This window comes from Spermophilus citellus, assembly GCF_964194105.1.
Source record: "Spermophilus citellus genome assembly, chromosome: 2".
NCBI lineage: Eukaryota > Metazoa > Chordata > Mammalia > Rodentia > Sciuridae > Spermophilus > Spermophilus citellus.
In genome coordinates, this window is record NC_138183.1 from 145,257,598 (window position 1) to 145,279,302 (window position 21,705).

Sequence of the window (21,705 nt, forward strand, 5' to 3'; positions counted from 1 at the left end):
AGGCACCCAGACCAAAAACAAGCATAAAAGATCAAAAGAAGAAAGAGAAAAACCTGCAGAAGGTATGCATACGAAAAGAAGGCCCCAAGTGTTAATTGATTCGCTTCAGAGGGGCGGGGGCACGGAAGCCAAGATCCAGGAAAAACTTTTTCCCACTGTGTACTTAGGAGAGTACCCAGGTCCAATCCAGACCGGGTACACAGAGAGGACCAAACCTCCCACCGCCTAGAAAGGCCCCAGCCCGGCCAGGAGGCGGGGCGAAGAGCCTCTTCCGGTTCCGGGCGCAAAGGCCCCACGTGTTCCGACCAGCTAGGTTCCGCGCGGCTCGGATTCCGCGCCGCTGCTACGGCCGGGAGTGGGTGGAGGAGAAGCCGGGGCAGGGGAGGAGCCGCCGGAGCTGCCGGAGCCGTGAGTGCTGGGGGCTGGGCCCAGCCGCGCCGCGCCGCGTAGGGCAGAGCCGGGCAGGGCCGGGCCGGGAAGAGGGGTGGGACCGAAGACCCCGCCCCCCAGAGCCTGGGGAAATCGCACTGTCCTGGGGACCAGGTGGCGGCGATGTCCAGGCGGGGTGGGCGCGTTGTATCCTCAGTGTCTCCTTGAGGCCAAAGCCAGGACCTTCGGAGACGTGGATGGCGCTCCAGGTTTCTTTCTCTTTCCAGCCACCGCCCTCTGCCTCCTGGGGCCTTCAGAAATGCATTCTGTCCCTCCTCTTGCTTCCACGCCAACTGCCCTCCCTCCCCACCGGAACCGAGGGAGGAGTGGTCTGGGCCCCTAGATTTTCCGCTGCTTTTTCTTACCCCGCCTCTCAGATTGCTCAAGAATCCTCTTTCCGCAGGGCATCCTGCCCAAGAGAGCCCCATCTCCTTCCACCAACCCCTCCTCCAATACATGCAGATACGCTCGCCCGTGATCTTATCACCTGTGATCATACTGCGCTTTAGAGCCCATCTGATTTGTGGTTTTTCAGCTGCCGCTGTCACAGACCCTGAGCTTCTCTTCAGGCTAGTGGCTGTTGTCTCCTCTTGTAGGTTCTGTCCTCCTTCCCTTAACAGCCAATTTGGGTATCTCTTCTCAGCACCAGTTACCTATTGCAGTAGTAATTTTAAACTTTAATTTGTATGCTGTTTTCTCAGAAAGGGATCATCCCCAATCCCTCCCTACCCAGCTCAGCATTGAATGTTCTTATCTCTTAGGCATTGTGATAACCCTGTCTTGGACTTTGTGCTGGCCTCCCCAAAAGGAAGCTCTTAGGCTTAGTCCTGCTTGAACCACCTTGGTCCAAGGTAGCAGTGCCACATCAAGGCTTTTGCTTAGAGAGTAGGCTTAGAGCTGCTGGTTTTTCTCCAGAGCAGCTACATTCAGAAGCCACATGGAATGCTAGTGGAGTCTCTCTTCTTCCAACTTCTCTTGCAAGCTACTGCATTGGCCTTGATCCAGAAAGCTCCTTTAGAAAGGTGGTGGGATAGGTAAGGGAGGTTTGTTGGTAAGACAAGTGTGAGACAGCAAAGCATTTAGGGTTTGTGGCCATTTGTCTTGGTTAGCTTTCTGCTATCACTGTCTACCATAAGTTAGTAAGCAGGATTGGAGGGAGGGTAGGAATATTTTCTCCTAGGACCAGACACCTAGGATGCATAATGTTTTCTCCCTTTCTCCTCCAGCTATCCCCATTTTGCACTCTCTATATATACTATCTTACAGTAGATCATTATTTCAAGGGTAAGGCAAGGTTTACTATGATGTGAGGGATTTTTACACATTACAAACTATACCGAAGAGGTAAGTTGTAGGCTTATAATGGTTTTATCTTCCCAGTTAATTTGACATAGACATAAAACATGAAACACCTCTACACTTCCTGTTTTGGCTGTCTTCTTACCAGCAAACCCTCCTTTAATTTGGCCAACACTGGAAAAGTTGGATTCATTCTTCATGTACCTCCAATTTACTTTTTTGGGTGGGGAGAGGATTGAACTCAGGGGCATTCAACCACTGAGCCACATCCCCAGTTCTATTTTGTATTTTATTTAGAGACAGGGTCTCACTGTTGCTTAGCACCTTGCTTTTGCTGAGGCTGGCTTTGAACTTGTGATCCTCTTATCTCAGCCTCCTGAGCCACTGGGATTACAGGTGTGTACCACCATGCCTGGCTTCTGATTTATTTCTTTTGCCTCAAATTTATCTTATTAATTTAAAGCAACTGAAAGGCTGTTTTTAAGAACAGATTGCTGAGGCCCACCCACTGAGTTTCTGATAGTAGGTCTGTGCTGGGGTGTGAGATTTGCATTTCTATAACAGGGTCTCAAGTAGTATGGCGTTGGTGTGGATTCATCACTTTGAGAACCACTACCTTTGACAAACCTTTGTGATATAAATGTTGCTGAGATTTGAGGTCCAGAAGACTTTTTTAGTACTTCTGTGCTGGAAGCTAGTAGTAGTCTGGTATTTTGTGGGGAATTTCACCACTTGTATATGGGTTCTTTTTTTTCTTTTTCTTTTTCTTTCAGTACTGGAGATTGAACCCAGGAGGTACCATAACACCAGGCTACATCCTATCTTTTTGTTTTGAGACAGGATGTAGTTGCCCAGACTGGCCTCAGTGCAGTTGCTATCGCCTCCAGAGTCACTGGGATTTCGGACCGTGCCACTGCACCAAGGGTCTGGACTCGTTTGTAAAATGAAGTGTACTTTAAAAAAAAAAAATGAATACTGCCGCAGTCTGGCTGGGTACAAAATCACGAGCCACTCACAGCCTTGTAGATTCAAACAGCAATTCTTTATTCCCGAACTCACACCGGCCCTCTACAAACAACGTTCTGGGGAAATCCAATTTCTGCCGCAAAATTCACGTACTCCACCAGGCTTTGAATCCCAAATACTTTCTCAATCCCCCGGGAACTCAAGGATCGGGCATGCCTGAGGCAGCAGGATACGCCCTATTCCCAGCCGGGTACACCTTAAACCTGGAACCGCCCTAAACCCAAGGAGCGGGATACTCCCTATTCCCAGCAGAATGCACCTAAACCTGGATCCGCCCTAATCCAGTAGGATCCTCCCTAAACCCGGATCCAACCTGGTCCTTGAGCAGGGTCACCTTTCTCAAACATACATGCAGTGTCACAGCAAATGTCCAAGGCAAGTCCATTTCCATTTTTTACCTTAGAGTCCTTCCTCTAAGCAACATGGGGTACGTTGGCAAGGAAATTTTGATGCATCATACCTACTTGGCAATGGCTCTCAGCAGAATACTACATTATCTTTATGCCAAATTTAAGATGAAATATTCAGTTTTTTTCATAACTTTCATAGTTCTCTTGAAAGGAGATTCCTATTTTGATCATATATATATTAACACCCACATTCTGGGTTTTTGCTGTGAGTTTCAGTATTGCTAAAGTCCCTGCCATTTCTTAATTATCCCTAAATTCCTCAAGCTCAGAGCCTGTTCTTTTTTTACATGAAATAGTGTGGGACACACAGCCAACTGAGGCTCAGTAGATGTTTGTGAACTGAATGAACTCTATCCCCTACTCTCTTCCCTTTCACAAAGTTTGTCTCTACTAATATTTTACCACCAAGTAAAGCAGGATAGACTTGACTGATATGCCACCTGAAATTGGAATAAATGTTAATGTCAGATTCCCACAGCTCTTCCTGTGAACTTTTTTTTACCAAGAAGCCCTGGCACCCAAATTTCTGAATTTTCATTGCTTCTATATCCAGATTAGTGGAAAATAAATAGAAAAAGCTTACTTAAATTCAGCTTTTTCTGAATTTATTTATTGGCCTCCTTTTCTACAGAATATTGACACAGTGGTAGGCACTGGGAATACATCCTTGCTCTTAGAGTCAGGCTCACAGAGTAGAACACAGTAATCTGTGTCCACACTAAAAATGACTTCTGTCTCCTTGGGTCATGACTTAGTTGGCAGTAAAACCTGGTTCTTCTGATTTCTCCAGTTCATCAGGCACTGCTCCCATCCTATATGTCTCCTCTATGTATCAGAAAGCCAGAAGGAAGTCACCTGGATGCAGCAGGGGGTGTCCTGGCCAGATGTGTTAATTGCACAGGCAGAAATAGTAAATAACTTTTGAATTGACTTGTTCTCAGTTATCCATATCAATACCTCAGATCAGACTCTATTTGTGATATGTTATCCTATTATTCCCATTAAGTGTTTCCTCTAAAAGTAGTTGACATTGACCATGTTTGTTGCAGGAATTGAACACATCTAGTTTAGCTCTGGCTGCCAAATAAGAGCTGCTGCCCTCATCAGGGTGGGTGTTAGGCTTAATGTCCCTTCTTTTTCCCTGAGGCTTCATGATTGACCTCAAGCTGGGGATGGTGGTGCACACTTGTAATCCCAGCTACTCCAGAGGCTGAAAAAGGAGGTTCAAAACCTTCAACTTAGTGAGACCCTGTCTCAAAGTAAGTCTTTGTTAAAAAAATTGCTGGGGGTATAGCTAATTGGTAGAACATTTGACTAGTATGTATCGGCCCTGGGTTAAATCCCTAGTATCACCAAAAAAGAAAAAAGATTGACTGCTTTATTTACGTTAGTAACTGATTCTGGGTTAACATCTCTTAAGGTTAAAAAGTCTAGCTTCACCAGGCATGGTGGCACACGACTGTAATCTCAGCCACTTGAGAGGCTGAGGCAAGAGGATCACGAGTTCAAAGCCCACCTCAGCAATTTAGCAAGGCCCTAAGAAACTTAGTGAGAGCCTGTCTCAAAATATAAAGTAAAAAGCCCTGGGGATATGGCTCAGTGTTCAAGCATCCCTGGGTTCAATCTGTGTTTGGTTCTAGTACTTCTCAATTATTGAATAAATACATATATTATATGTGTTATATTATTATATAACTCAGTGAACAAGCCACATGCCCTTGTTCCTCTCAAAGCCCCTTCTTATAATCATCAAAAATCTGGACAGTTTCTCAAAGGCCAATCCAGTTCTCTGCCTTTAGGTAGAGAATCATCCGTATCTTCCAAATGAGTTGATGTGACTTGACTAAGATCTTTACAAAGTAGAACAGGAGGTAAAATGCAAGTCCTCTACCTTAGCAGGCAGAACTAACTACTGTCTTTGTTGTAGTGGGGGTGGATAACTGAGAATTGATAAAATTTTTATCAATTTTATCTTGAGTCGGGGTCTTTCTAAGTTGCCCAGACTGGTCTGGAACTTGAGATCCTCCTGCCTCCGCCTTCCAGGTACCTGGAATTATAGAATAGCACACACCATGTACCTGGCAAAAACTGTCTTAATAGTGCTTCATAGGCCTGAGTATACAACCATAGAGAAACATTTTAATAGAAATACACTCAATTGTTAAAATTTTTATCTTACATTTTCTTGTTTACCTTTACCCTCAATGACATTTTATACCTTCCTTAAAACTTTACTGCTGACAACAGATCTCCAGGATTTCGGGTTAGAAGACATTTGTATCTTCCCACACTGACCTTCCTGTACCACCCTCTTTTTTGTCCTGTCCTGTCTTCCCCTTCTCTACACCTTATTCTGTTTCTTAAAACCTATTGTAATAAGCTTTGAGCCATTCATCCCCTTGCTACTCAAATATTACTTTTATGAAGGAAAAAAATTCAGTGACAAATAAATGTATATATATATATTTATATTAATTTATTATTTTGGTATGGAGAATTGAACCCAGGACACTTAGCACTGAGCTGTATCCCCAGCCCTTTTGATTTTTTATTTTGAGATAGAGTCTCCAAGTTGCTGAGGCTCACCTCAAACTTGTGATTTTCTTGCCTCAGCCTCCTGAGTTGCTGGGATTACAAGCATGCACCACCACACCTGACTGGCAAAAATATTTTAATGCAATAGAGTTTTGTGGGGCTAGGGATATAACTCAATGGTAGAGTGCTTGCTAGCAATACAAGATCCTCAGTTCAAACTTTAGCACCACAATAATATTAGTAATTTTTCCACGTGGTTTGATGGTTCAGCATGATACATTAGAAGGCCCAAAGTCAGGTAATCTGTTTCTTTTCATTCCTTTTGCCTTCCCAGTCAAGTTTTCATAGGACTTCTTGGGTATATTCATTGAATTTGCCTCAGATTGCTTCCTGCCACTTATAGGAAGGAGAGGAGACTTTGATGTTGGTAAATAGAAAAATTGCTGACACTGTTTTTCAGGAGGGGTACCTATTTTTAAGGTTCCATCACATCTGTTCAAAGGCTTTGATTTAATCTTAGATTATAGGACCTTCAAAGCAAGGACTGGTTTGTTTTTTCTTTGGTTTAATACTTTATTTATGCTATGACAGTAAATCAAGATTTTCCCTGTGCACTCTAATTTTTTTAGTAATCAAGAAATAAAGGATTGTTCACTTATTTATCGTTTAAATTTTACCTTCTTATGAAAAGGATTTAAAAGAGCTTGAGCGAAAAAGAATAAAATATATGGAGCACCGACCGTATGCCAGATTCTATGCTAAAGAATTTCTGTGGGTTACTTCATTTACTCTTTAAAATAACTGTGCAAAGTGTCACATGGCTAATAAAGCAAGGGTTGGAATTCAGACCCAGGACTCCAAAGTCGCTAACCATTACATGCAAAATCTGGATATAGGATAATTAGAATAAGAATAAAAGAATTTTTCCAATAGAGGGATCATATTTTATTCTGTTAATTTTATAGAACAAAACATTAGAGGAGAGCAGTTAACAGTTTTTGTTAGTGTTTTTCTATTCTGAAACAGTGAGGGGAGCTGTTCAAAGGTCTTAGCAAGCAGTAATATTCAGATTTCCAGATTATGGGCCTACAGTAGGGTTATCAGTATCTACTAAATATAATAATTCAAATCTAACCATCTCTTTTCTTCTGAAGATTAATTATTTGCCAATAAATATGCAGAGCACCATCTTTCCCATAGGTAGGAAAAAACTTTTGTCATTTAGTGTCCAGAAAAATCACTCTCTGCTAGTAGTATTGTATAGTAGAGAATTGAATATTCTTTCTTTGCCTGTGGTTTTCTGTGCCCATTTAGAGAATTGACTTAGAATATTCACTGGCATACGGCACCTTCAGAGAAGGAGAGGGGCTGAGTGGTGTCTGGTGCATTCCAGGAACACCCTAAAGAGACCAGGTCATGGGGCCTGCCCAGGATTTTAATGTGTCTGCAGACGTTGCTTTTAAAATCTTTGGGGACCAGATCTTTTACTTTTCCTGACCTGGCATCACACTTTTTCTGTAATATTCTGACGTCCAGTTTTTATCTTAACTGTGGAACCATTCCAAGGACAGACACTGAAGAAAGGCAGTAGAGTAAGAAGAGTAACAAATCTCAAGGCCAGGCTTTTATACCTTGTACTTAAGAAATAAATGATCGTTCACTTGGGTTTTTGTTTTGTTTTGTTTTGTTTTTAAGATAGAGAGAGAGAGAGAATTTTAATATTTATTTTTTAGTTATCGGCGGACACAACATCTTTGTATGTGGTGTTGAGGATCGAACCCGAGCCGCACGCATGCCAGGCAAGCGCGCTACCGCTTGAGCCACATCCCCAGCCCAATCGTTCACTTGTTTATCATTTAAATTTTGCATTCTTATCAAAAGGATTTAAAAGAGCTTGAAGGAAAAAGAATAAAATATATTGAGCACCTACCCTATGCCAGATTCTATGCTGAAGAATTTCTGTGGGTTACTTGATGAATTGTAGAATAAAAACACAGCTTCTGTGTTCTGACTCTGTTACTACTTGATATTTTCACAGCATATTGTAGTTCATAAAGCTCTCACAGATCTCAAATAATCCACTGAGTCAAGAGAGTGGTTATCTACAGAGGAGTCTCTTGTGTATATTGTTAGCTTGCAAAACCCTTAGAGTAGCCTCAGTAATTTGAGGATCCATCTGGAAGGTACCTTCCTGGGTACCTATCCTAGTGCTCTGCACACCACCACCATGCCTCCTGTTCTTTCCCATCTCTTCTTGTCCCACCCCAGGATTCCTCACACCTTTCATTCCCACTGTTGCTGATCTGTTTTCCTTCATCTTTTTAGGCAACAAAAGTAAAAGCAAAGCGAGAGCAAAGCTGTTTGAGGAGGAACCTTTCTATCAGGACATACATTGTAGCATCCTTAGTATGGAATTTCTTGTACTTAGTGCTGCATAAGAACAATGACTGGCATTTTTATCATAATGGAGACTTTAATCTTAATGGAGATCCTTTTGTTAATCCAGAAGACCCTATGTATCAATTCTGTCTTCCCATTGTGCAGAGATGGGAATGGGGTGGGGTGGGGTGGGGGTAGGGAGAAGTGTTGAAAAGCTTTGTCTGGATAAGTAATCAGTATGTAGTTGCATTACTTAATGTCTGATTTTATACTTACTAAAGTTGATTCAAATCCTCAAAGGAAAATGATTTTTTCCACATGTCCAGTTTGTGTAACTTATATTTGAATTATTCTCAGGGTGATCTGAAAATTCTTTATGATGAAATGGTTCCATCACTTGGGGAACCACTAAGAATGTTCTCTTGTATTCACAATGCAAAACAATAAATCTCTCCTTATGTTAATTTGTCCAGAACAGTTTGCTGGACAAATCAACAAATAAGGATTAATATGATATGGTACCTGTCCTTCCAGAGACAAACTTAGAAAAAATAAGTGTTCTCTGCTTTCATCAGGTACAAAGTAAGTACCACTTCTGAGTATCAGCAGAGCACAGCATATCCCTGTCCTCAGAGCTTACAGTCCAGTGAATCCAACAGTAATAGCTAGAGGAACAATTTCTCCCAACAGATGATGTGCTGTGGGGGGCGGGCACATATTCCTATGGCTGCATAATCTAAAGGACCAGGGAAGACATTCTGGGAGCTGTGAGATCTGAAGGATGAATAAAGTTAAGCTAGAGAAGGAAACACAAAGAGTATTTCAGATAATATGCAACATCAGAAAAGCCTAGTGAGGAACTAGAAAAGGGGGACGTAGAACCATAATTTGAGCAATGACATTCAATGGGAGAGGCAGTCATGGGAGAAAAGAGGTAGTCAGAGACCAGGTCATGAAGAGGCTCTGAGTATCAAATTTTAAAGAGTTTAAAATGTCATCCTAAAGACAACATGAGTCCACTGGCAAATTTTGTGTGTGAGAAAGTTCACTCAGATCTTTGCATAATATTGCAAGTACAGGTAGTGTACCCATTATTAAAACTCCTTTGCCTACCTGTCCATGTCTCCTCTTTTCTCCATCTCAAAAACTAAAGAATAAATGTATAGATTCCAGAAATAGAAGTAAAATCTAGAGGAGTAAAAGCTGACTCTATCGTGGTCCAAGTATATTTCAAACCAAGATAACATTTCTAGGGTTGGGGTTCCATACTTGTGCTACAACAAAGATATGTCTTGAGGTAATAGTGAAGCATGTGGAGATTATGAATTGAGCAGCCTGCCAACCTGGGACCTCAAAGAGTCACCCCTTCACTGAAAATCGGCCTACTATACAGAGAAAGTACAAGGGATGGGCTTTTCATAGCCTTGGGTGGGACAAAATTTACTTGAGGACAGGGAGGACCAAAACATATCCTAAAAATGTGATTCAAAAACATGGAAACATCCAGAATCATTGAAATGTTAGCATTTGGGTAAAAGCAAATGAAGTTCCATTAAAAAGGCTTGCTTTTACAACTTAAGACCCAGGACTCCCAAAGAAATAGTCTCACAAAAGATGGGCATAAAATTTAAAAACTATAAACCACCATGATGTAGAGAGATAGCCTAATTAGTTCAAGAAGATCTAGGAATTATGGAACTATCTAAAATAGACTGGAAATATGTTGTAAATGATGGAGGATAATAAAAAAGTGAAAGCATAAATGAAAAGGTTTGATGAAGAATAAAAATGAATAATATTGTCATTGGCCATAAACTAATTTGAAGTTCAACAGCAGGTGAGACAGCTATAAAAGCTCACTGGATAACTAAAAGGTCACTCAGGAGGTTGTTGTACAACACAGAAAGATTGAGAAACAATGGATACCTCAGACTGCTTGTGGACTCTGGGCTGGAGGAGGACAGGACCAAGAACACCAGTCCTGAAATTTGTTCTAAATCATCCATTCAGAATATAAGTGCTTGTTATATGCCAGGGCTGATTCGGGGGTCAGGATATGATAATTTTTTTAAAAGGTCCTGGTAATGCATTCTTGTGTATTGTAGTGGCTCCACCAGAGAAATGGCAATGGAGATGAAGACATAGATGAATATGTAAAACATTTTTTTTAGAAGTTAGAATTAATAGTACTAGTAAGAAAAAGAAAGAAAAGAAAAAATGTAGTCGTACATGAAAGAAAATTATTTTTTTCTATTAAAGAAGGGAGGAAAAAAAAAACCTCAGGGTAGAGGTTCCTTTTTTTAAATACATTCATTGTGTATTTTTATTGATATTAGTGACTTGAAGGAGTTTCACAAGAAAAATGAACAATGTCTATGTAATATGACATACCCTGTGGTAAAAATGTGCTCAGGTTACTCTGGAAGCACTTAGGTAATATCTAACCAAGGGTAGGGGAAGTGGGATCAAAGAAAATAACTCAAGAAGATACAAAGTCTGAGTTACATCTTGAAATGTAAGTGAAATTTAACCAAAGGTACAGTCAGAAGGAGGAGCATGTCCAAAAGCTAGAGTGGGACACTTGTGTATTTTGCATGCACACTGGGTACATGTGCACACACATGTAAGGATTGACAAAGAGAGCAGATGGAACAAGATGAAAGTCAACCTGATACGTAATACATAGAAGTTTGTTCACTTCCAAGACAGGAAAGAAGGATCTTATGTAGGGGAGAGACATGACCAGATTTACCATGAAAATTTATTTTGGTGATACAATGGATGGTAACTTAAAGGTCACAACTCTAGAGACAGGTGGCTCATATATGGAGACAGTTGCAGTAATCCAAAGGAGAATTGATGAGAACCTAAACTAAATCATAGGAATGAAGAGAGAACCTATTAAGAATAGCAACACACCTTGCAGTATTGAGGGAATGGAGAGCACTCCATGCAGAAGGAACGGCCTTCAAAAGACAGGGAGGCCTGAGAAGACAGGCTGTTGGTGGAGATCAGCAGTGCATCCATTAACAGCTGAGCGGTACAGAAAATTGGGTAGGAGATGCAGCTTGAAAAATAAATTGGGGCCTAGCACAGTGGTGCATGCCTGTAACCCCAGGACTTGGAAGACTGAGGCAGGAGAATTGCAAGTTCAAGCCCACTCAGCAACTTAGCAAGAGCCTGTCTCCAAATGAAAAACAAAAAGGACTGGGATGTAGCTCAGTGGTAGAGTGCCCCTACGTTCAATCCCCGGTATGGCAAAAAGAAAACAGATTGGAACTGAATGTAAAATGCTTTGCTTGCCATTACCAGGATTTGGAATTGATTTTACTAACATTAAAATGATACTGGTTTTAGTTGGGCACAGTGGCACACGCCTGTAGTCTTACCTGCTCGGGAGGCTGAGACAGGAGAATCTCGAGTTCAAAGCCAACCTGGGCAACTTAGCAAGGCCCTAAGCAACTCATTTAGACCCTGTCTCTAAATAAAATACAAAATAGGTCTGGGGATGTGGCTCAGTGGTTGAGTGGTCCTGAATTCAATCTCCAGGACCAAAAAAAAAAGAAGGTACTGTTTTTAAATACTGAGATATGTACTTGGAACTATAATTTAGAAAAATAGTAGTTAACACTGCAGTGCCATTACTCTTCTAAACACTTAGATTTAATCCTCATAGGAACACTATTATATTGCTATCATTATTATCTCCATTCTATACATAAGGAAATCAAAATCAATATAAGAATAAATCTACCCATAGTCTCACTGTGGTCTCATATCTAGTAAACATTAAGAGCCTTGATTCAGACCTAAGCAGTCTGACTTAGGATTCTCACACTTAATCTTACACACCTTCCTCACTGTTTGCAGCCAGAATTCACATTAGAACGGCAAGTAGCATTTCTAAAGATACAGTTGTCTAGACTACCTGTATCACAATGTCCAAAAGAATGATGCATGCAGAGAGTTCTGTTGTACTTTATTCCCAGTTGACTACTACAAGGATCCCAGTTAGGAAGCTATAGTAGGAGTCCAGGTGAGAAATTATGAGGGGCTCCAACTAAAGCAGCCAGCAGGAAGGAACAGGAGGAAGAATTTATAGTCTTAAGAGGTAGAATGGGCTTAATGAACTGTAAGCAATGGGGAATAATTCAAAGTTAAATCCAAGAATGATAGAATTGAGTGTCCCCTTAACAAGTGATGATATCAACCAAGTCAAAAAGAAGGTTGTTTTTTAGAGTAAGTAATAAATTTGGTGTTGAACACTTGAGTTTGGAAGTCTGTGGGTCATCCAGTTAAACATATTGTCTTTTAGAGTGCCTGTGTGCCAACCACTATTACTTTCCTCAGTGTTGTCCATATAATCTCTTCCTTGGATCTCTGAGGATTCCCATGTCACAGAAATTAATATTGTGTATAAGCCCAGAATGCACCTCCATAAAGCCTTCACCATCTCTGTCAGTCCTGTTGACATGTCTTTTTCTCACAATACACATGCTAACACATGAACATATCTGTGTGCATATAAAATGCTATGAATATACTGTGGTCAGTACCGAATTTGTTTGGGGTTTGGGTTTGTGTGTGTGTGTGTGATTCTGGAGATTAAGCCCCAAGTGTTCTACCAGTGAGCTACATCTTCAGCTCTTTTATTTTTTATTTTGAGACAGGATCTTTTTAAGGCTGGCCTTGAACTTGCAATCCTCCTGCCTCTTCCTTCTGAGTTGCTGGGATTTCAGGCATGCACCACCACACCCAAAAGTACCACTTGATTAACAGGTTATGAGATCCCTTTCTCTAGCCATTTTAGTACTACAGGGAGTTAATACTACATGGCTATAGTCTGTGCAAGAGATGATGAGGGCCATATTTAAAGCAGCCGCAAGAAGGAAGTAGAGGAAACAGATTTAGAAATTAAGAGGTAGAATTGGTAGTAGTCATGACAGAAATGTAATGTTTCCCTATAGAAAAGGAACCTCACTTAGGAAATAGGGTGGAGGGCCATGCCTTTCAGTCATGGATTTTTCTATCCCAACTAGATCTCAATGCAACATATGATGGTGGAGGTAGAGGTTGGAGAAAGGGGGATTTATTATTTGAAGAAGTATTACAATTAAAGAAGGATTACAATTAAAGTTAGAACTGTTATCCTAGTGCATAATCTCAGTTAAGCTGTTCTTTACATCTCTACTCCAGGTCCCTTGGGAGAAACTTGAAGTGTCCAGGCTGATACGGGGATTTTTCCTGTGAGCTCTAAATGGTGTGAGATCATCCCAGAGCCAGAAATGGCTACAGTCTTGGAACTAGAGGACCAGGATCTTTGGGAAGAAGAGGGAATTCTGATGGTCAAACTGGAGGATGATTCCATCTGCAGGCCAGAGTCTGTCTTACAGAGGGATGACCCTGTGCTGGAAACCTCTCACCAGAACTTCCGATGTTTTCGCTACCAAGAAGCTGCAAGCCCTCGAGAAGCTCTCATAAGACTCCGAGAACTTTGTCATCAGTGGCTGAGGCCAGAAAGGAGGACAAAGGAGCAGATCCTAGAGCTGCTTGTGCTAGAGCAATTCCTCACCGTCCTGCCTGGGGAACTACAGAGCTGGGTGCGGGGCCAGCGGCCAGAAAGTGGCGAGGAGGCAGTGACACTGGTGGAGGGTTTGCAGAAACAACCCAGGAGACCAAGGCGGTGGGTGAGGAGGGGGAGTCCTGATCTGTGTGATGTGGAGGGGGACTGTCTACTGGAAGGCTGGATTTGCGGGGAGGGCTCACAGGGCCCCCATAAGTTATCCTTTAAATTTAATCAGTTCTGCTTTTGGGTTGCTCCTGGATCCATGAGCCCCACAGGGCAGGGGTATGTGTGTGTATGAGTGTGACCTTCTGAGTTTTGAAACATCTGCCTAGGGATTATCTGAGGAGTCATAGTTTTGGTTTTCTTTCTTTGGATGTTAATCGTGGATTTCCTGGGGAGGAGGATTTTTTTTTTTTTTACTTCCTCAAAGGTTCTCGACCCTCAGTCTCAGACCCCATTTCCAGGATGGTAAGCTGGGGAGGCAGACAGCAAGGACAGCTGCATTTGGGATAGGTGAAGGTAGGCAGGATGGGAACATCAGAACCCTGGGTATTGGGAGCAAGGGTTGAGGGAAGTGAGAAAGTGGTACAGTACCTGAGTGTCCCCTACCTTGTCCTGGTGAGGTAACCTTCAGCTCTTCTCACATCCTAGTGGAATTGGAGTTTTGCCTCTTCGTCTGGGCCCCTCTGAGAGTTTTTCTCCAGGCAGCTTCTAATAAGCCCTGGTGACAACCAGGAATTTCCCCTTGACTCCATGGTGACTGGAGGTTGGAATTATTCCCAGGTGACTGTCCATGTTCATGGCCAGGAAGTCCTGTCAGAGGAGACAGTGCACTTAGGGGCAGACCCTGAGTCATCTTGTGAGCTACAGGATGCGGCACAGACTTCAAGCCCTGAGCAATTCCATGAGGAAGCCACCCGGAACCCAGATCTGGGGATGCCAGAAGAGCGGAGCCTGCGCCATGAAGAGGAATTCCAGCCCCTGCAGGAGAACGGTGGGAAACCTGGCAGGAAGGGAGGATTGTGACAGAATGCAGGGAGGGGGGATTTCTTCTGCATCAAGGAGGCTGGGTAGATTGTAATGGAAAGAAACCACAAAATCCTGGATGTTGAGAGGAGATGGAACCAGCTAAAATTCCCCCAAAATGGGGCCAGGTTTAAATAGCAATATTCTTGTTTGCCTTCTTGACATTCTGGTTTTTGTTGTTGTTGTTTTTGTTTTGTTTTTGTATTTGTTTTGCAATAGTGGGAATTGAACCCAACGGTGCTTTACCACTGAGCTACATTCCCAGCCCTTTTTAATTTTTATTGTGAGACAGGGTCTCATTAAATTGTTCAGGGCCTCACTAAGTTTCTTAGAGCCTCACTAAATTGCTAAGGTTGACCTCAAACTTGCAAATCTCCTGCCTCAGCCTCCTGAGTCCCTGGTATTGTAGGCCTGTGTCACCACACCCCCTTAATTGTCTTAAAGGTAGTTTTGGAATGCCTTTTCTCCTCTCAGGCCAGTTTCTTGATAACTAGGAAGTTAAAGCTACCTGACAACCAAAGATGATGGGATATGTCCAGCTCTTTGCCAGTTTGGGGGGTACCCTACATGTTGCTTATCTCTGCCTTGTTTTCCTCATAGAGGTTCCAGTGTACCAGGACTCAGACCTTCCTGCAGAGAGGAATTCTGGAGACCCAGAGATGGTTGCCCTTCTTACTGCTCTGTCACAGGTGTGCTCTACTTCCTCTGCATGACAGAGAACTTGTTTCAATACCTGTTGGATGTTAGTCATATGCTAGACCAATCAGGTAGGATGCAAACTTACACTCTCCCTTGGCAATTTAAGTTCTCAATTCTGCAGGTATATGGAAGGAGGAAGAAAATAGATTCTAATAGTCTCCATTGTATCTGCAGGCTGCTTTATTTGCCATTGACTAGAAGGGTTTAAAAAAGGGCGGGTGCTAGTTTGGGATTATCTTGTGACACTCCTACATAGTATTGTTTGTTTTACTGTTTAGTTTTGAAGTTGTTAAAGGGTTTTAGTTTTTGTTTTTAGGAGTAACTTTGCTAGTCTTCTGTAGGAATGTCTCTGCTGCTGTGCTTCTCATGTTAGGAGCCTGAAATCATGTGACTAAAGAAAAAAAGAGTAGAATTCATCCATGGTTTTGGATTGTAATCTAGCTGAGGAAAAATGTCTTATTTATGCTGCAGACTGTGAACCTGATAAGAGATTAGATAGGGTAGGTTAAGGAAAGCTTCCTAGAGAAGGTAAATTTTTATAGAAATGAAGGTAGCATTTAAACATCAAATAGGGAATTGAATGATGACTTTTAAGAGCTTGGGTTTTAAACAATATCCTTCAGCAGAAGAAAATAAGCCAGTCCTGAAGGAATGCAATGGGGTTTGAGGGGCAGGAGTAGGGTCAGTGGTTCCCAAAACTAAAAGGTTGGGAAATGGCACCAATAGGGGACACAGCTTCCTGAGAAGAAGCCTTATGACCCATTAGAATTTCTTTCATCTCCTAGATGGATCCTGCCTCTAGATGGATCCTGCCTCTAGATGGATCCTGCCTATGCATACGATTTTCATCCCAGAACAAAATACTGTAGTATCCTTATCCTCATTTTATGGAAAGAGGTATGAGAATTCTGATTGGATTCTCATGTTGTTTCAGGGCCTGGTAACCTTCAAGGATGTGGCTATATGCTTTTCCCAAGACCAGTGGAGTGATCTGGATCCAACACAGAAAGAATTCTATGGAGAATATGTCCTGGAAGAAGACTGTGGAATTGTGGTCTCTCTGTGTAAGGAATTTCATGTTTTCCTGGAGCATTCTAAGTACAGAGATCTTTTTCCTGTTGGAAATTTGGGGGATCCTAGGCCTTAGATTATATGCACTGAACTTCTTATGCTTACCCCACCAATGAAATAAATGGATTACTTAGTGGAAGAAGATGATATTCTTCCAAGTTAAAGGGAAAAGAGAAAATGTTTAAAAAAAAAATGGCTGGAAACCTCTAACAATAAAATAAAGCTATAGTGTTATAGCTTTAGTATAGAAATATTTGTGGTAAGCATATGAGTTTAGAAACAAGCAAAAGAGATGGAGATGATGTGCTTTCCTGAATATGGGAAAAGGGTATAAATTTTACATCAGTGTAATTATTGAGTTGCAGGCAGAAGGCCCAAGAAAGGCAAGAGATAGGCAATTCTTGGTTAGAGGTACTCCAAAAAGACCAAAGATTTGACCAACTGAGCTGTGTATTCACTATACAACCTACCAACCAGAAAAGATCTGCTCTTAACACAAGGAAGTGTTGAACCAGTCGTGATGTCCTGTTCTCCCTTTCTTGAGCAGCATTTCCAATCCCCAGACTAGATGATATCTCCCAGGTTAGAGAAGAAGAGCCTCAGGTCCCAGATATCCATGAGCCTCAAGAGCCTGAAGAGCCAGAAATCCTGAGTTTTACCTACACAGGTGAGGAATGACAGAAGGGGTCTTACCACCCTGAGTGGGCAGTTCCTCTAGTCAGTGCTTCTCTCTCCTCTAGGGCCCTGTCATTGGTTCTTTTGACATGTCAGCCATTACTGCCATCTCCCTCTGAAAGCCAGACTCTTCTGTCATTTTCCTCTTCTTCGCCCCTCTCATCATTTGTTTGAGGGATAGATGTTACAAAATGGTGAAAGAAAAATAAAACAACTAAACTCCTAGAATTGCAGCTATACCATTTACTGTACAATTCACTTAAACCCTTAATTCCAATCTCCACATTTATAAAATGAGGATAATAATACTTGGCTATGCTAAGGCTTCTTGATGTTATAACATTTAAGAAAGTGCCTGGCCATGACAGGCATTCACTGGATTGATTATTTCCTTCTTTCCCAACCTCTACACATATGAAACACATGTTTCTCTCAATATGGTCTTGCCCTCCCAAAGCCCTTTTTAAAAATACCCCTCATTGTGTAGAAAGCATTGTTAGAGTTATAATGTCTCCCTTTTCTTCTCATCCCTTCTACAGGAGATAGGAGTGAAGATGAGGAAGAGGGTATTGAGCAAGAAGATCGGAGTTTAGAGGATATACACAGGTCTGTTTTGGGAGATCCAGAAATTCATCAGACACCAGATTGGGAAATAGTCTTTGAAGATTATCTAGGTAGACTTAATGAAAGAAGATTTGGTACAAATATTTCTCAAGCTAATAGTTTTGTGAATCCTCGGGAAACCGTTCCTGTCCACTCCCTGTTAGGGAGGCACCATCACTGTTCTGTCTGTGGGAAAAACTTCACATGTAACTCCCACCTTATTAGGCACCTGAGAACTCACACAGGAGAGAAACCATATAAATGTATGGAATGTGGAAAAAGTTACACACGGAGCTCACATCTTGCCAGGCACCAAAAGGTTCACAAGCTGAACACTTCTTACAAATATCCCCTAAACCGAAAAAATGTAGATGGGACTGCATCTCTGGTCCAGGCTGAAAGAACTCCACCCGTGGAGAAACCCCACAGATGTGATGACTGTGGAAAGCATTTCCGCTGGACTTCAGACCTTGTCAGGCATCAGAGGACACATACAGGAGAAAAGCCATTCTTCTGTACTATTTGTGGCAAAAGCTTTAGCCAGAAATCTGTGCTAACAACACACCAAAGAATCCACCTAGGGGGCAAACCCTACTTGTGTGGGGAGTGTGGAGAGGACTTCGGTGACCACAGGCGGTATCTAGCACACCGGAAGACACATGCAGCTGAGGAGCTCTACCACTGCAGTGAGTGTGGGCGCTGCTTCAACCATAGTGCAGCATTTGCCAAGCACCTGAGGGGACATGCCTCAGTGAGGCCCTGTCGGTGCAACGAATGTGGGAAAAGCTTCAGTCGGAGGGACCACCTCGTCAGGCATCAGCGAACACACACAGGAGAGAAACCATTTACCTGCCCTACCTGTGGGAAAAGCTTCAGCAGAGGATATCACTTAATCAGGCATCAGAGGACCCACTCAGAAAAGACCTCCTAGCTTGGTGACCATGTGAGATCCATACTTAGTCCTCACCCAGGATGAGATGGGAGAAGCTCTCTGGTCAGCCTGGGGGGACCTTTTCTAAACTCTTCCTAACCCACCCAGACCATAAATAGCCTCTTCCCACCACCAAATAAAAGTTCTAGGAAGAACCACTTAATCTTCTGTATCTTGAGGAGATATTTTATCCAAAGTACAGCCTGAATTGAGGCTTTTCCACTGGAAGGCTCCTGCCTCTATCTCAAGGGTATGAAGTAGGAGAGTTAGAAGATTTAAGAGGTTATTACATTTTCTGGAAAACAGACTGTTACATATCCTCAAGACTACTTACCAGCCTCAAGTTTAAAATAGCCAAGGACAACCCCTTCAGTTTGGTAAGGGACCAGCCTAAAGGGTACTGTCCTTACTGGGCTCAAATCTTAAAGCACACAGCACTGAACTCAAGACCAATTTTTGTCCTGGTAGCTTTGCCACACACAGGATAACTACAGATCCTTCACTGTCTGACTCACTTCTTCACCATGTACCTTCTTTGATGCTGGGGAGAAATGGGAGAAGTGTTAGAGGGCAGAAACCTCAAGGCTGCTTCATTTGGATCTTGGCAAGCTGCTCCTTTCCCCATTGTCAAAATGATACTTGTGCCAGAAATTAGAAAGGAAGGTCTCGTCACAAGTCTCTTCCTTGTCTTTTTTGTTGTTATTGTTATTTGTTTTGTTTTTGTTCCCTGTCTAAATGCTCATGCCTCTGGCCTTCCTACTCTTCAACCAGTCTAATCTCTTGGTTGTATGCCTGGCACTTCTGCAAGTGAGATGTAGCACTGTAGTGCTGAGGGATTCAGTAAAGCATAATTAAATCTTAATGAAATCATTTACGTTCCCACATATGTAGAAGCTCACCCTTTCCCTCTCTCCCTTGCTTGGGTTGTGAGGGGATTTGAACAGTATCCATTTACAAAGGCACTTTTAATAATTACAGAACCATGATTGACTGGGTCACTTCATTTACATGAAGAAAATTAGAGAGGATCTAAGATTAAACTATGGAAAAATAGGGAAAAAATGTTGCTGCAGGCCAAGACCATCAGTAATATTTTCCTGACACACAGTCCCAATCATTCCTGACTCAGTTCCTAATGTCAGGGGAAATTATGAAACCCACCACCTGGGACCCTGAGGAGTTAACTAGGAGTAAATGGCTTTCATGTTTCTGTGTTTGCTTTTCCTTATGTGATTTTATTTTCATGTAATTAAGAACTAAATAGTAAAAAAAAAAAAAAAAAAAAAAAGAACAACAACTAAATAGTAATATCTCCTGGTGGTCCAAGGGTCTCTATCTATTCAAAGCTCCATGGAGATGAGCCGAATAATTATGAATCTCACCTGCTCGGATCCTTGGAGTGTCAAAGACTGGAGAGACATAATGGTGCGCAGGGTATGAGATTAAAGCATGGAGGGGAGACGGTCTTCTGTGCCTGATTTCTTCTGCTTCTATCACAATCCATTGTATGCTGGTATAGACCAGAGGAATACAGTGGGTTGAGTGGACCCGCCCTTAATAGCCCAACAAAGAAATTTTTTAGCCATTAATAATATTGGACTGGTTTGGTTTTAATACCAGTTCTACATTTGTCCTAGAAATATGCACAAATGAAATAAAATAACACTGGCAGTCAAATTTCCTGGTTTCTGGCACCTTCTCTTTTGCCTACTCCCTTTCCAGAGCTTTGGGGTCCTGAGGCTTCTGGAGGTCATTCCTACTTACAAATAGATTTGGGAGTACAACATAGTTTTCCATATTGATAGTGAAGGCTTTGAATAGTTAGCAGAGCTACAGGTGGAACATAAACAAAAGATTAAGATGGAGCATAAACAGGATAAGATTAGAGTCTGAAGTTTGCAGAAGAGAATCTAATATGCAGGCATTTCTCATCCACCCATCTAAGGTCTGAGCACAGTTTGTCTTGGGAGAAATGTCAGCCTCAGAAGGTAATTTCTCCTACCACTTATGGAAGTTGATGAGATACTGAAGGTGACAGAAAAAAATTTGACTTTTCTTCTGTTTTATCTGTGCAATTAAATAAATGAAAGTCAAGAGACTTTATAAGAGTATGCATAAGGAAAAATTTGAAAAATTGGTCCAATTTGTTGGAACATGAATACTTCTATTACTGAACCTCTGATCCCTTTTGTAAATTACTGTATTTTTTGTGGTTCCTGGAAGAGTGTGCTGTGTCCCAAATTGGAACACAAAACACCACTTTGCAGCAGCAGGGTCAGTGAAGGAACCTAGAAGGAAGGAAAAGCAGTCAGCTGACCATGGGGAGGTGAGGCCAGAACCCCCTAGAACTTGGTTAATGGTGGAATCCTAATATCTTCGAATACCACACCCAATAAACATTTTTAAGGCAGTGGTTATATTATTTGGAGGAAGCTATAAAGTATCCCAATAAATTAGTCAACAGAATATCTGGGTCAATTGGAATGGAGGAAATGATGTACTAATAAAAGTACAAAATTAAGAGTTCTAAGGAAATCGTACATTATAAAGTAATTTTAAAAGTAACCAAAAATCATTCAACCTCATCCACAGAGTACAAAGAGAAATGTTAAGAGATGAAAATAAAATGTTTTTTAAATTTTATACTCCAAAGTAGAGTCTGGTGAATTCAGATGAACTTTACTGAGAATTTTGCAGATGGGATTAGCATCAAGAGTATTCAAACCAAAGCCCACTTGGGGGGGGGGGGGGGAATGTGCTGCCTTTTCCAAAGCCTAACTCAAATGATAGATCTAATAAAAGACACATTGTTTCTACTGAGCAGCAGAATAGGGGCCAATAAAATGCCCCAGTGAACTCTAAGTTGGTAGAGGCCATTTGTTCCAAAGTTCTCTGATCAGGGCAGCAACCTCTAGATAACCCTGATGCACGAAGGAGTGAGATAATATTTATTAGAAGAAAAATTTAAATAGTATTTTGATTGGCCAGGTTCCTGGAAGGACAGTAATCCAAATGAAAGATATGGGGCTCCGTGATGTTGTAATAGAACAAAAGGA

The 21,705-nt window shown here is 41.8% G+C and overlaps 1 protein-coding gene across 3 annotated transcripts; it reads left to right on the forward strand.

The window, feature by feature from the left end:
* Positions 1-282: 282 nt before the first annotated feature.
* ZNF202 (zinc finger protein 202) lies at positions 283-20,970 on the forward strand. Of its 3 annotated transcripts, XM_081279099.1 has the most exons (7): positions 283-408; positions 13,275-13,765; positions 14,428-14,638; positions 15,271-15,359; positions 16,304-16,433; positions 16,988-17,107; positions 17,655-20,967. In XM_081279099.1, the coding sequence occupies exons 2-7, from the start codon at positions 13,364-13,366 to the stop codon at positions 18,647-18,649; spliced, it is 1,947 nt and encodes a 648-aa protein (XP_081135225.1). In that variant the 5' UTR covers positions 283-408; positions 13,275-13,363; the 3' UTR covers positions 18,650-20,967. The 3 variants fall into 3 exon arrangements, with proteins under 3 accessions (XP_081135225.1, XP_081135227.1, XP_081135226.1); XM_081279101.1 differs by lacking the exon at positions 16,988-17,107 and having other exon boundaries at positions 17,655-17,793; XM_081279100.1 differs by lacking the exon at positions 283-408 and having other exon boundaries at positions 13,367-13,761; positions 17,655-20,970.
* The last annotated feature ends 735 nt before the right edge of the window (positions 20,971-21,705 follow it).